Source organism: Schistosoma haematobium, chromosome 7 (genome assembly GCF_000699445.3).
Source record: "Schistosoma haematobium chromosome 7, whole genome shotgun sequence".
NCBI classification, from domain to species: Eukaryota; Metazoa; Platyhelminthes; class Trematoda; order Strigeidida; family Schistosomatidae; genus Schistosoma; species Schistosoma haematobium.
The window spans coordinates 14098845-14111281 of record NC_067202.1 but is presented as its reverse complement, the minus strand read 5'-3'; the positions used below and the strand labels follow the sequence as shown (position 1 = coordinate 14111281).

Sequence of the window (12437 nt, the reverse complement as noted above, 5' to 3'; positions counted from 1 at the left end):
ACTGAATAATAACTAGTGTTCCAAATACTTGGATTCATTAGTAAATGTGAATTCAAATTAGTATATAAAGTGTAACTTTCCTCTGACAAGATATAAATATATAAATAATGATAAGTATCCATACCAAAGTTCGACTTGAGCACGGGGTTGGAAGTCATTCATAAATATATTTTTTGTTATATTCCAATAAGTAGATCAAATTGTATATCTGACGTTTACGTGACTTAATTTAAGTCACCTCTTCAGAGTAAATACAATTTTTCTACTCATTGAGATATAATAAAAACTGTATATTTATTATGCAAATATTTACTTTAAAATGCAACAACATGGAATAATTAGATCCTGGAATGAAATTAAATTCTGAATCAAGTGATCTAGAAGACAATTTAGTGAATTAAAAGGAATGAGAAGAGTAAAGCTCATATTGTAGTAAACGAGAATACAATTAGGGACAAACGAATGTGTCAATCAATCGTCTCAGACTTTATTGTTCTTTTGTTTCTATACCAAACATTCTTTGTTCTCGTTCTCTTTTGTTTGATCATCTTACCCTTCTGATGACAGACATTTCATTTTCAATTGATTTTACATACTACTTGTATTTGTCGACATAAGTAGCATATAACATATACTAATAACGCAAACTTATACTCATTCTTGCCTGAAATATCAAAAACCCAGTCTAATTAATATTCTACTTTTTTGAAACTAACAAGTCAAATTGTGATAGCGTTATTACGAATAAAGTTTGTTATTCATTTCAATGTTAAACAAATTAGCTTAATTCACTTCGAAGAAGGTAAGATTGACTCACCATATTAGTAGGCAGTTGTCCCTTGGGCGCTGCAAGTCATATTCTCAGGTAATAAAGACCACATCTAACCCTAATTCTTTTTCAAATACCTCTAGAAGTACCCTTCCACGGTATAGGCAACCGGGAAATGATAACAGCCCTCATACCTCAAACAGCACTCAATATCACTGACGAAGTCTTAGCAATATCCTATATGATTAGATCGCTTACAAATACAGTATGATTGAAGGTTAGAAATATTATACTTTGCAAAATGTAATTAATTACTAGTTATTTTGGTTTAACACTCATATTGAAATGAAGTGTTTAACTTGATATCATATAAAATTAGAAGTTCATTGACACAAAACAGAAATCAGTTATTATCACTTATTCATGGTCAGATATTCAGAGACAAACTAACAGTGTAGTGTGCACTACTTGTAGAGACAAATATGAGTAGTATGTAGAATTCTGACAAACAGAAGAGGAAAATGACAAGAAGGGAAAACAAAACAAAACGACATGAATGAAAGAACGATGGACTTTGTAAGGGACGACTTAAGGAAGATAAGTAAATAGTACTTTTAGTGTATTTTTTTACATTTTACAAATACTGTATGATTTTACACAATACAATGAATTGGTTCACTCTAACCAAATCTTCGTTCACTATAATCGGTGTAATAACAAAAGACTATGAAACGGAAAGTAAACACTAAGTCTGTTTTTCTTTTCGTTATCACCTAATGTGAATTGATTAATTTCTGTCTTGTAGTATTATACAAACATAAGTGGTAACCGCTTTGAAAGTTCAGGTTATTCCAACTATGATTAACATTGAAAAAGAAAGGATGAAATTAAAATCAACAAGTATTATTACAAAGTGATAGATTAGTGATTAAGGCATTCGGAATGTAATCACTTAGTTTCAGGTTCAAGTCCTATCTAACCGAATTCAATTTAGGTAGCTGAGTAGTATCATCAACTTTCACACAATGTATGTTTCAAAGGTCAGTACATCAATCTGTACTTGGTAAATGGGTAACGTCGTCATCATAGAACAAATGAATCTTGTTATTAAAAGAATTGTTGGTGAGTATGGTTTATGAAGTTCCATCTGACCATCTAGTGTTATTAGACAATCAGAAAGTGTATTGTCATTGTAATAAATAAAATTTTCATGTTATTCTTTCGGAAAATAACTTATGAACGACCTTTGAACGACGCTAAAATGACCTTGGGAGTGTCTACCTACTTACTAGGGCTGAATGAGGGTTATAAAGCAGTTTGAAGAATAAGGATTAAGGTTTACAGTTGGCTGTAAGGGTTAAGACCTAGATTTCTTGTTTTCATCACGAAGTGACATCAGCTATAATACCAAGACTCTATTTAACCAACTGAGTGAATGAATTTCGCGCCAAAATTTATGACCTGTTATCGTAAATCTAATTGGTTCGTCCATAAATTATAGTCTCTTCATGGCTAATTTATTTATCATTATTACCGGTTAAGTTTCCGTGCTAATTAGACTTAAAATGACATAAAAAAGGTTGTTTTAAAGATTGATAAAGTCAGGAAGGTAAACATTAGAGACAAAAATTGTAGGAAATTGTTACGTAATCATCTTACTAAATATCTTTAAATTATTTTACAGAATATTAGAACACTCAATGACTTCGTTAACTTTAATAGAAATTGAATTGTACCCTAGGAATCTGCAAGTTTGTTAGTGAAAATACAATTCTTACTCTACTACCTAATTTTACCTTATGGGTGACATCATATTGTGAAACGGGAGAACTTCGAAAAACATATAGCTTGTCTTAAGCAATATGAAAATGATAATTCTAATCTTAGAATGATTTGTTATATTAAATCTGACTTACGGGATTCGGGCAATGGTTGCATACAGGTGTTTGGAGGTTTAGTTGCATCCAATATATTACTCCAAGGATCAGGTGGTTCCGGAAATCGGAAACGTAAGTCACCTATAGGGGGTTTCGCAAAAGGTATTCCCAAAAATTGAAAGACATTTTTCCCATGTATGTATTTTTGTTTCCCACTGACGGCTCCATAATTTGTACGTATTACAAATTGGTCTGCCCATGAAATTACTGGTAAAAGCTGCAAGCATGAACAAAATATTTCGAAATTTAAAGGAGATACTAAAAACATAATATAGTCCTAGTAAAACCCATTTAATCCCAGGAAAAACAAACCCCCTAAAACACCAAATAAATTATCATAATTTATAGCTTTCGAGACGACTTGAAAGTCCAAAACTAACCAATCAGAATCATGTCAGTTAAAAAATACTATTTAGTAAAGTTAATGATACAAACCTCTTGACAATGATCATGATTTGATTTCAACAAACTTATATCCCAGTTGTCTGCAATTTATGATGTAATTCAGAATTATATTTGTTTATATGTTTTAAAAAACCGGCGCTCAATATAATATTGGTGCAACATGGTAAACGTGTTTGTACTTAACTTGAGTTTTTAGCGGCCCATTATTCTCAATGGACATGAGCGACCTATTACTCGAATAACATACAACTGTGATGGAGATCTTATATTTACTGCTGCCAAAAACCAAAGTGTTTGTGTCTGGTATAGTGTAAACGGAGAAAGATTGGGAACCTACGATCAGCATGATGGTGCTGTATGGTGGCTTGATGTAGACTGGACAACTACCATGTTGTTAACTGCCTCTGCTGACTGGTCGTGCAAAATATGGGATGTAGAAACAGGTAATAGATGTTTGTGAAGTGACATTTCAGGTATGTAGGAAAATGCACAGACACTTACACCACAGTCAACCCAGTCCGCACATGTGGTATCTCCTATTGCGGGAATTTGATATTTCTAACTACGGATGATACTGGGAAGAAAAGTTGTGAAATCATTGCTTTGGATAAGCGGGACTCAAGTCACGTAAGTGTAAATTTCACCTGAAATCCCTTCATCATGAACACGTTTTTACAGTCTTATGTCAGAAATAAGCAGATTATAAGTTTTAAAATATAGTGTATCACCGAGTGCTATGAATATCTAGTGCTTTTGTCATGGATTTTCTGATAGTCATAAATGGGAGTTGAAAACTTATGATTTAGATAACTTCTTTCCTAACATATGCTTGTAAATTATGAAGTTGGTAATGGGGAATTAAACATATCTGTCAATCTTTATTGGTCACGTTTTTGGGTTGGCATAACCAGCAGTGTGAATGCACTGCGCTTCACTTTTTATTGCTTTTTATTTTCTCTAACTTAGAGTTCAGTATCGGGCTCTAATAAGTCGTGTTATCATCCTTGGAAATGATGATAAAAAGAGTTTATCTTCGAACTACCATTGCCTTGGTTCGTGCGCGAATATCATGAAACACTATAACTCACTAGTTACTGAGTCGTACGCTCTATTTATTTAGACCAGTTATACTGTTCGAGTATCCAACATTACACAAATGAAGCAGACTCAAAATTTATGGTGTCGTTTTGCTTACATATGTTTTTACCTCCTGTAATCAGGTGCTCGAGGGAGAATCATCAATACACTTTCCAATTGATAATGAGATGTCATCGTTTACCTTATTTTAAGAAAGCGAAGATACGGCTCAAAGTCCCAAGAACCTGCATTTATTATGAGTATGTAACACACTATCATGTAGCTCACCAAACATACGGCAACTGATCCCTAGATAGTCGAGCTGATACCCCCATCTTCGATAAAAGTAGCAGTGAATCTTGTTGAAAACGCAAAACAGGTCAGAATAAGCCGGTGAATTTCAGTGGCTTATTCAATGTTATTTTATGGTATAAAACACCTACACATCTTGAGTTCGCAGTTTAATGAGTGGTGCTTTAAACAAGAGTAAAAAAATGTTTACACAGCGATTCTGAATATCAACAGGCTTCAAAAACATGTGATGGGAGATTTGATCGTGGACGATTGTTTAAACGTCTTAAGAAGATTAGTTAAAAACCAGGAGTTACTTACTTACTTACTTACTTACACCTGTTACTCCTCGTGAAGGAACATAGGTCGCTCACCAGCATTCTCCATCCAACCCTGTCCTGGGCAATCCTTTCCAGCTCCTTCCAGTTGTAATCCATCCTTTTCATATCTGCTTCTATTATCCGACGTAATGTGTTCTTTGGCCTTCCTCTTTTCCGCTTCCCTTCAGGATTCCAAGTTAGAGCTTGCCTCGTGATGCAGTTTGACGATTTGCGTAATGTATGTCCTATCCATTTCCATCGTCTTTTCCTAATTTCCTCTTCAGCTGGAAGTTGGTTTGTTCTCTCCCACAGAAGGCTATTGCTGATGGTATCCGGCCAATGGATGTTGAGTATCTTGCGTAGACAGCTATTTATAAATACTTGTACTTTCTTGATTGTGGTTGTTGTAGTTCTCCAAGTTTCAGCTCCATACAGTAGAATTGCCTTGACGTTCGTATTGAAGATTCTCACTTTGATATTGGTTGAAAGTTGTTTTGAGTTCCATATGTTCTTCAATTGTAGGAATGCGGCCCTTGCTTTGCCAATCCTCGCCTTTACGTCTGCATCTGAACCTCCATGTCTATCGACGATGCTTCCCAGATATGTGAAGGATTCTACATCTTCCAGAGTTTCGCCATCAAGTGTGATTGGATTGCTGTTCTCCGCTTTGAATTTGAGGACCTTGGTTTTCCCTTTGTGTATGCTGAGGCCTACTGATGCAGAGACTGCTGCTACATTGGCTGTCTTTATCTGAATCTGTTCACGTGTACGTGATAGGAGGGCTAGGTCATCTGCGAAGTCCAGATCGTCTAATTGACTCTGAGCTGTCCATTGTATTCCGTGTTTTCCTTCAGATGTCGAGGTCTTCATAATCCAGTCGACCATCAGAAGAAAGAGGAAGGGAGAGAGTAAACAGCCTTGTCTGACTCCGGTCCTTACTTGGAATGCATCTGTCAGCTGTCCTCCATGCACTACTTTGCACTGTAGTCCGTCGTATGAGTTCCGGATAATATTGACAATCTTCTCAGGAACTCCGTAGTGTCGAAGAAGTTTCCATAATGTCCTCCTATCTACACTGTCAAATGCCTTTTCATAATCAATGAAGTTGATGTATAGTGACGAGTTCCACTCAACTGATTGTTCGACGATGATCCGTAGTGTTGCAATTTGGTCTGTGCACGACCGATCCTTTCGGAATCCAGCTTGTTGATCTCGAAGTTGGGCATCTACTGCATCCTTCATCCGGTTCAGCAACACCCTGTTGAAGACTTTCCCTGGTATTGACAGTAGTGTAATGCCTCTGTAGTTTTCACATTTGCTCAGATCTCCTTTCTTTGGAATCTTGATGAGGTGTCCTTCTTTCCAGTCCATTGGCACTTGTTCCTCCTCCCAAATCTTTTTGAATAGAAGGTAAAGCATGCTTGTGGTTACTTCGACGTCTGATTTCAGTGCTTCAGCTGGTATGTTGTTGGGTCCTGCTGCTTTCCCGTTCTTGATTTGTCTGACGGCCATTCTAATTTCTTCCGTCGTTGGTGGGTTGACATCTATAGGAAGATCTGTGTGTGCTGCTTCGATGTTCGGTGGATTCATTGGAGCCGGCCTATTCAGGAGTTCCTCGAAGTATTCTACCCATCTGTTTCGCTGTTGTTGAATTTCAGTGATTGGCTTGCCTTCTTTGTCTTTGACCGGCCTCTCTGGTTTACTGTATTTCCCTGATAGTTTCTTCGTTGTATCGTAGAGCTGTTTCATATTTCCTTCTCTAGCAGCTTTTTCTGCCGTCGTTGCTAATTCTTCCACGTATTTCTTCCTGTCGGCTCTAATGCTCCTCTTCACTTGCTTGTTTGCTTCTATGTATTCAGCTTGTGCTTGGACTTTCTCTGCTCGTGTTCGGCTGTTGTTAATTGCTGTCTTCTTGTTCTTCCTTTCTTTGATCTTGTCCAGTGTTTCTATAGAGATCCATTCCTTATGATGGTGTTTCTTTAGGCCCAGAACCTCTTGACACGTTGAAGTCAATGTTTCTTTGATGCCTTTCCAGTTGTCCTCCATGGTAGTTTCTTCTTCCTTCAGTAGATCTTGAAAGGCTTGGAATCTGTTGTTGAGAGCTATCTTGAATTCATTGAGTTTGTCAGTATCTCGAAGGAGTAAGACTCATATGAACATGATTCACTAATTCAGCTATCGATCCAGGATAGCAGAATGAAAAAGCGAGATATTGGAAAAGCTGTGTTAACTTCAAGATATATTCTCACATTGCTCACCATCGTCTGTATAAAAGTGATATTTGACTAAGCTGGTTAATTCCGTTACCTTATTGAATCCAGTCCAAACTTTTTTAGTTGAGTTAGAGCTTAAAACAAAACTATACGTGGTAACTATTCCAATGAATAATCTTGAGTGAATGTTGGTTTAAGGTATCTAGTTAAGCATCGATTACTTGACTGAGGCTTTTATTAAAACGCTAATCAAATTTTAAAGACCTTACATCACAAGTTACAGTGACGTAAATGTGTTCGTTAGTTATTTTTCCCTAGATCTTGAGTTTTAGTAGTACTTCTTACTGTTTATTTCATTTCATTTAAAGCCATATTCTCTATGCTGATTCCTACTACTTTTCCTATTATTTTGCTGTTCTTGTTAAATCTATCTCGCTGTTCCGATAGGATGTGACAACTTTGGTCCTACATTGACTATGACTGACTGGATAAGTATTCTCCATTCGATTCATTCCTGTTTGTTTTTATTCAGTTTGTCACAAATGCACCCAAAACTTGTTTCGCTTGGTTATTTTTGGTTTGCTGTCCAATAGCTAACACCTACATAAGGTTAAGCTTAGGGTACCATGTATATATAACATCAGCTGATAAGGCAATAAATCGTCATCAACTAAAACGGTCGAGACATGTATCACGTATGTCTAACGACCGCCTACCTCAACGAGCGACGTTTGGTGTAGGATCAAGCCCAGACATGTTGTCATCCCATAAAGCCACTAATTGTTGGTCTGAGTTATGTTAGTCGATACAGACTACTTGGTTTGGGTTCTCGTGATAACAGCGATCAGTCGTTGCTGGCTTTGGGTGACGTGATTTAGAATCATTTGGAATGGTTCAGTTACATCCACTATTTGTCTCCCCAGAGAACCTAAATCTAGAAATCTCTTTATACCCTTTTCTATATCTCATAAATACTGTTACCAATTCTACGACTCTGGCATTTTTTTGACAATTTTCTATGTATCCTGTTGTGGTGCAGCAACTTGAACTGATGCACATATATGTTAGTTTTTACGTTGCATATGAATGACTAACTGACTCCAGTTACTGGCCAGCAATAGACGAAGTGAGGCAGGACAATTATTGTCGCTTTATCCAACACTATATGCTTGTTGTAAATAATTCTGAGCTTAGAAATTTCAGCAACTTTCCCTTAATATTCGTTTGCACCGCGAGAGGTCATATACATACAGTGATAATAAAGCTCTCCACAACAAAATATCAAGAGATTTGTATCTTTAGTTGATAAAAAAAGTTTTGTAGAATCCTCTCATTTAGTGTTTTTCATTCTCTTCACGCGTACTAAAACTTTATTTTTCCATTCTTATCAGTTATTTTATAGAATAAAAGCAGCTTTTAAGTGAATGAAACCAAAATATATACAGTGGAAAGTCATTCAGTTAATAGTCAACATAAATTCTAGTGTATATATGCATTACAAATGTCACAGCGAAATAAAAATTAATAAATTGAATAACAGAGGGGTCGAAATAGTGATGTTATTAATGATAGTGAAATAGACTCAACAAAGATCCTTACTTAAAAATGACTAAAATGGCTACCATCAATTTTTTACTGTGATCCATTATTTTCGTTTTTTTGTTAATAGATGTCACAAAAATCCTGTATATTTAAGATAACATCTCCAGATGATTCTAAAGTGACTGGAGCAATATGGGGCCCAGTCAACCGAAACATTATTTGCGGACATGAGTCCGGAGCTATAACAATGATTGATGTTAGTTCCGGGGAATGTTCAAAGCGTATCAACCCTCATAAAGGACCTGTTACAGATATGCAGATGCACCTAACTCTGCCAATGTTCATAACTGGATCGAAAGATCATAATGCCAAAGTAAGTAAATTTTCTAATACATCATTACCTAGCGTCGATAGTATTTCGTCTCAGTGAATCCCCCATCTTAGCTGTTACCTCGACATAGTGATCAGGCTCGCATATCGTAATGACTTAACCAACCTATATTAGCTGGGGCATTCGTTCTTTTAGATCCTACCATGTCAGGAAGGTTGGTTGTAGAGTGGTTGAATTAAATACAACTAACAGATGGTCCGAGAGTGAAGTCGTACTGCCGGCTGGGCTAAAAATGTGATAGCGGTGAAGTGTTTCACTCAGATAACCAACATCTGCAGCAGTGCTGCCTTCCCACAAAGAAGAGTAGGGGCTAGTAGAGGTCTACCCTAACAACACACCTCACTCCACGAATTGGTCATTTCTGAGAAGTACAAAACTAAGGTATGACAAACTACTAGACTAAAAGACCGCAAGTAACCGGCCTCAAGTAGTTGTCTCTTAAGCACTAGTCATTAAAACACCATCTTCAATCTAGTTTCTTTCCTAGTTACCTCAAGGTGAAGTATCCTTCCACAGTGTCGGTGACCACCCTCAAACGTCTAACAGCACTCGAAATCACTTTGTATACACCTAAGCTCCATCTTTATTGCCTAATATTTCTCTCATTTATTCTAACAATACTTATCTTTTTTACTTCTTGTATATCTACTATAAGCCACAATTCAAACTACGTGTCGGAGTTCTAAATGTCCAAACCCTATGTTAAATCTGGCAATAGGTGTTTCCAACTAAGACCCTAGAATTTCATCCCATCGATATGTTCATACAGGATTCTAGCGTGGATATATCCTTGACGTCACCCAGACATAATGAACAACCAATGTTATATATCCTTCGTGTATCTAAAGTTGTGATAGCAACTTCTCGTGGTCTTCTTTGTATAGGTGTGACATTAATTCTAAAAGAAAGATAGGCGCTTCTTAACCGGATCCCTTTCTACTGTCGTTTATGTGCTTTCCGTACAGTAAGACATTAGAAGGATAGGGACCTATGCATCTTCCTTATCTCGACGACCAAACCATCTAGCTCAGAGAACAAAACTCCACCAAAATCGTCCACCTGAGCTACAAGTTTTCTCTACCATCTCTTATCTTTGTTTCTCCTTTTGCTCCTATTGATGGAGGCTCAGGTGAAGTAAAGCTGAGTTTTACAAAAGAACTCTGACCTATACAAGCACATATTTTCCTTTAAAAGTCTATAGTCATATTCATTTTGTGTTTGTATTCAGCTTTTCAGTGCTTATGATTTGGAATGCATCCGAACATATACTACCGAACGTCCGATAAATTCTGCTGCTATTTCACCTAATAGAGATCACGTGAGTTATTTTAATATTCAGAAACTACTATATATATGATTTAAGTTGTGTCTTGAAACTTTTTCACACTATTACCTCAGTTTCATCAATCATTAACTGTTAATTCCATTCGAAAACTGCACAAGGTCGTGTCTGGTTTATAGGTTATAATCGACAATTTCTTCGAATATTGAAGTAGTAAAATTTCTACAATCCTATCCACAAAGTTCTAATAAACCGATGTATGTTCACCTGATGGAAACATTCTTTATTTCTTTGAGTCATAACTATTTTTCTGTTGCTGTTAGCATTATCATGCAGCTATCAAATCTAAGTCATCAAAGCTAGTGTTCTAAAATGAACATCACCATTCGAATAACGGTCTCTATTATATTCAAACGCATATTGTCGGAATGCAGAAGTAATAGCCTGGTGTTATCACACTAAGTATGACCATCAACTCTGGAGTGTTTAAAATAATAGATATAGAACAACTGCATATACAACTGAATAGTTTGTGCTCAGATTAACACTAGGATGACTCGAGTTGTCAAGATCGTCAATATACTAATTTGCATTGGTTCATCTTCTCTACCAAAGCAACATTAACACACAAGCTTCTCCATTATTTCTGACGGCACGCCAAGCTAAATATTACAGACTTTCAATCGTGTAGACGTTCTTCACTCTACGACTGTTTGAAGTACATACTACGTCTAATAGAATAGAATTCTGTTTCAATAAAACGAAAGCACTGTTCCTAGCTAAGCTGCAGTTAGCATTTATTTGCGCAGGTAGCAATCGACTGAAGTTTTTTTTATGGGAACTTTGCCGATGATTTATTCCTGACTAGAATTAATCTACCACGACAATCTAAAAATCACTGTTACTTAAATGCTGACGTCATTGGCCAAACTAAACATGTCATTGTTAAGTCAACAAGAAACAGTCAACATCAAGGTGTACAGGACAAGCTATGAACTACATGTGGAGAAATCCGAACACTTCACTCCTACCTGAAGTTTGTGCTGATGATTTCGTTCAGAAGAACGATGAAAGCTCCACGACCAAACTATCCAGCTCAGAGAACAAAACCCCATCAAAATCATCCACCTGAGGTACAAGTCTTCTCCACCATCTATTGCACCAGTGTACAGTGAATTTCAGAGAGATGTATATCAGTATTAAAGCCTGATAGATGTCACGTAGCCCTTTTTATCTGTTGTGTTAAAATCTTGTATATAGTATTCTATAATTTTATTTTTCTCATTAAAATTAGGTCTTATTAGGAGGTGGTCAAGAAGCTCATGAAGTAACAACAACAGCTGTTGGCCAAGGAAAATTCGATGTCAGATTCTATCATTTAATTTATGAAGAAGAATTTGGTCGTGTTAAAGGACATTTTGGTCCTGTTAATAGTGTAGCATTCACACCAGATGGCAGTGGGTACGTTTATAATATGTATATTTTTAAATATCCTCTAAAGAATAACTGGTTTTATTGTTAAAATGGATTTTTTGAACGCCTACAAAATCTAATACAACATAGTAACAGACTGGATTAATATAATATCCTTAGTTTGATTTGCTATTTGTCGCAGTAGTAGTTAATTCTAATGTATCATACGGAATCCAGGTTCTTGAACACACCGACACCTCTTCCCACTGTCTTTATCCAAACCTATTAGCTTAACCATAACTTGGTGTATTAACACAGTATAGCTTTTGTCTTTCACATGCTTCTCATGTTCTGTGTTAGTTGTCACGATGTTTATGCGTTTCATTTATCTCTTTATTTTGTTTAAATTTGACAGATTCGCAACTGGTGGAGAAGAAGGCTATGTTCGACTGCACACATTCGATAGTGAATACAATGATTTGGATCAACGTCTTTTCTGAAATAAGAAAATTCCATGCTGTTACCTTGGTGACTTGTACTAAACACTCGACAAAAGAATAAATGAAACTAAACTTTCCATTGACATTTTATTGTTTGTAAAATCTCTAGGATCTTCAAACTATAATTAGTCCGTTCTACTCCGATTTAACTGGAAAAATGTAAGAAAAACATTGTACGCATTATCCTCGAAGCAAAAACCATCACGAGGTAATAAATACGTTATGTTACTGTGAATAAGAAGGGTCGTACTAAATTTCACATTGATGCATATCGTTTGTAAGATCCATATCCCTCAT

General features: G+C 36.2%; 2 protein-coding genes across 4 annotated transcripts in view; one reads left to right on the top strand and one right to left on the bottom strand.

The window, feature by feature from the left end:
- MS3_00009655 (uncharacterized protein) overlaps positions 1–3014 on the bottom strand; it is a 42304-nt gene extending 39290 nt beyond the window's left edge. Inside the window, exon 1 of the mRNA XM_051218053.1 lies at positions 2686–3014. Coding sequence (XP_051064486.1) covers positions 2686–2974 — 289 coding nt within the window. The 5' untranslated portion in view covers positions 2975–3014. The remainder of the gene's footprint in view (positions 1–2685) is intronic.
- Positions 3015–3135: 121 nt separating this feature from the next.
- Positions 3136–12219, top strand: EIF3I_1 (Eukaryotic translation initiation factor 3 subunit I). 3 transcript variants are annotated; one of them, XM_051218051.1, is made up of 7 exons: positions 3136–3274; positions 3308–3554; positions 3585–3738; positions 8682–8927; positions 10174–10263; positions 11522–11688; positions 12056–12219. In XM_051218051.1, exons 2-7 carry the CDS (start codon positions 3538–3540, stop codon positions 12138–12140), a joined length of 759 nt encoding a protein of 252 aa, XP_051064483.1. In that variant the 5' UTR covers positions 3136–3274; positions 3308–3537; the 3' UTR covers positions 12141–12219. The 3 variants fall into 3 exon arrangements, with proteins under 3 accessions (XP_051064483.1, XP_051064485.1, XP_051064484.1); XM_051218050.1 differs by having other exon boundaries at positions 3593–3738; positions 12056–12213; XM_051218052.1 differs by having other exon boundaries at positions 3308–3738; positions 12056–12217.
- The last annotated feature ends 218 nt before the right edge of the window (positions 12220–12437 follow it).

Excerpts from the sequence above, each read along its gene's own strand:
- EIF3I_1 (XM_051218050.1), top strand. Across the intron at positions 3,555-3,592 it reads AATATGGGATGTAGAAACAG|GAAAATGCACAGACACTTAC; the intron begins GTAATAGATGTT and ends TCAGGTATGTAG. Across the intron at positions 11,689-12,055 it reads TTCACACCAGATGGCAGTGG|ATTCGCAACTGGTGGAGAAG; the intron begins GTACGTTTATAA and ends TAAATTTGACAG.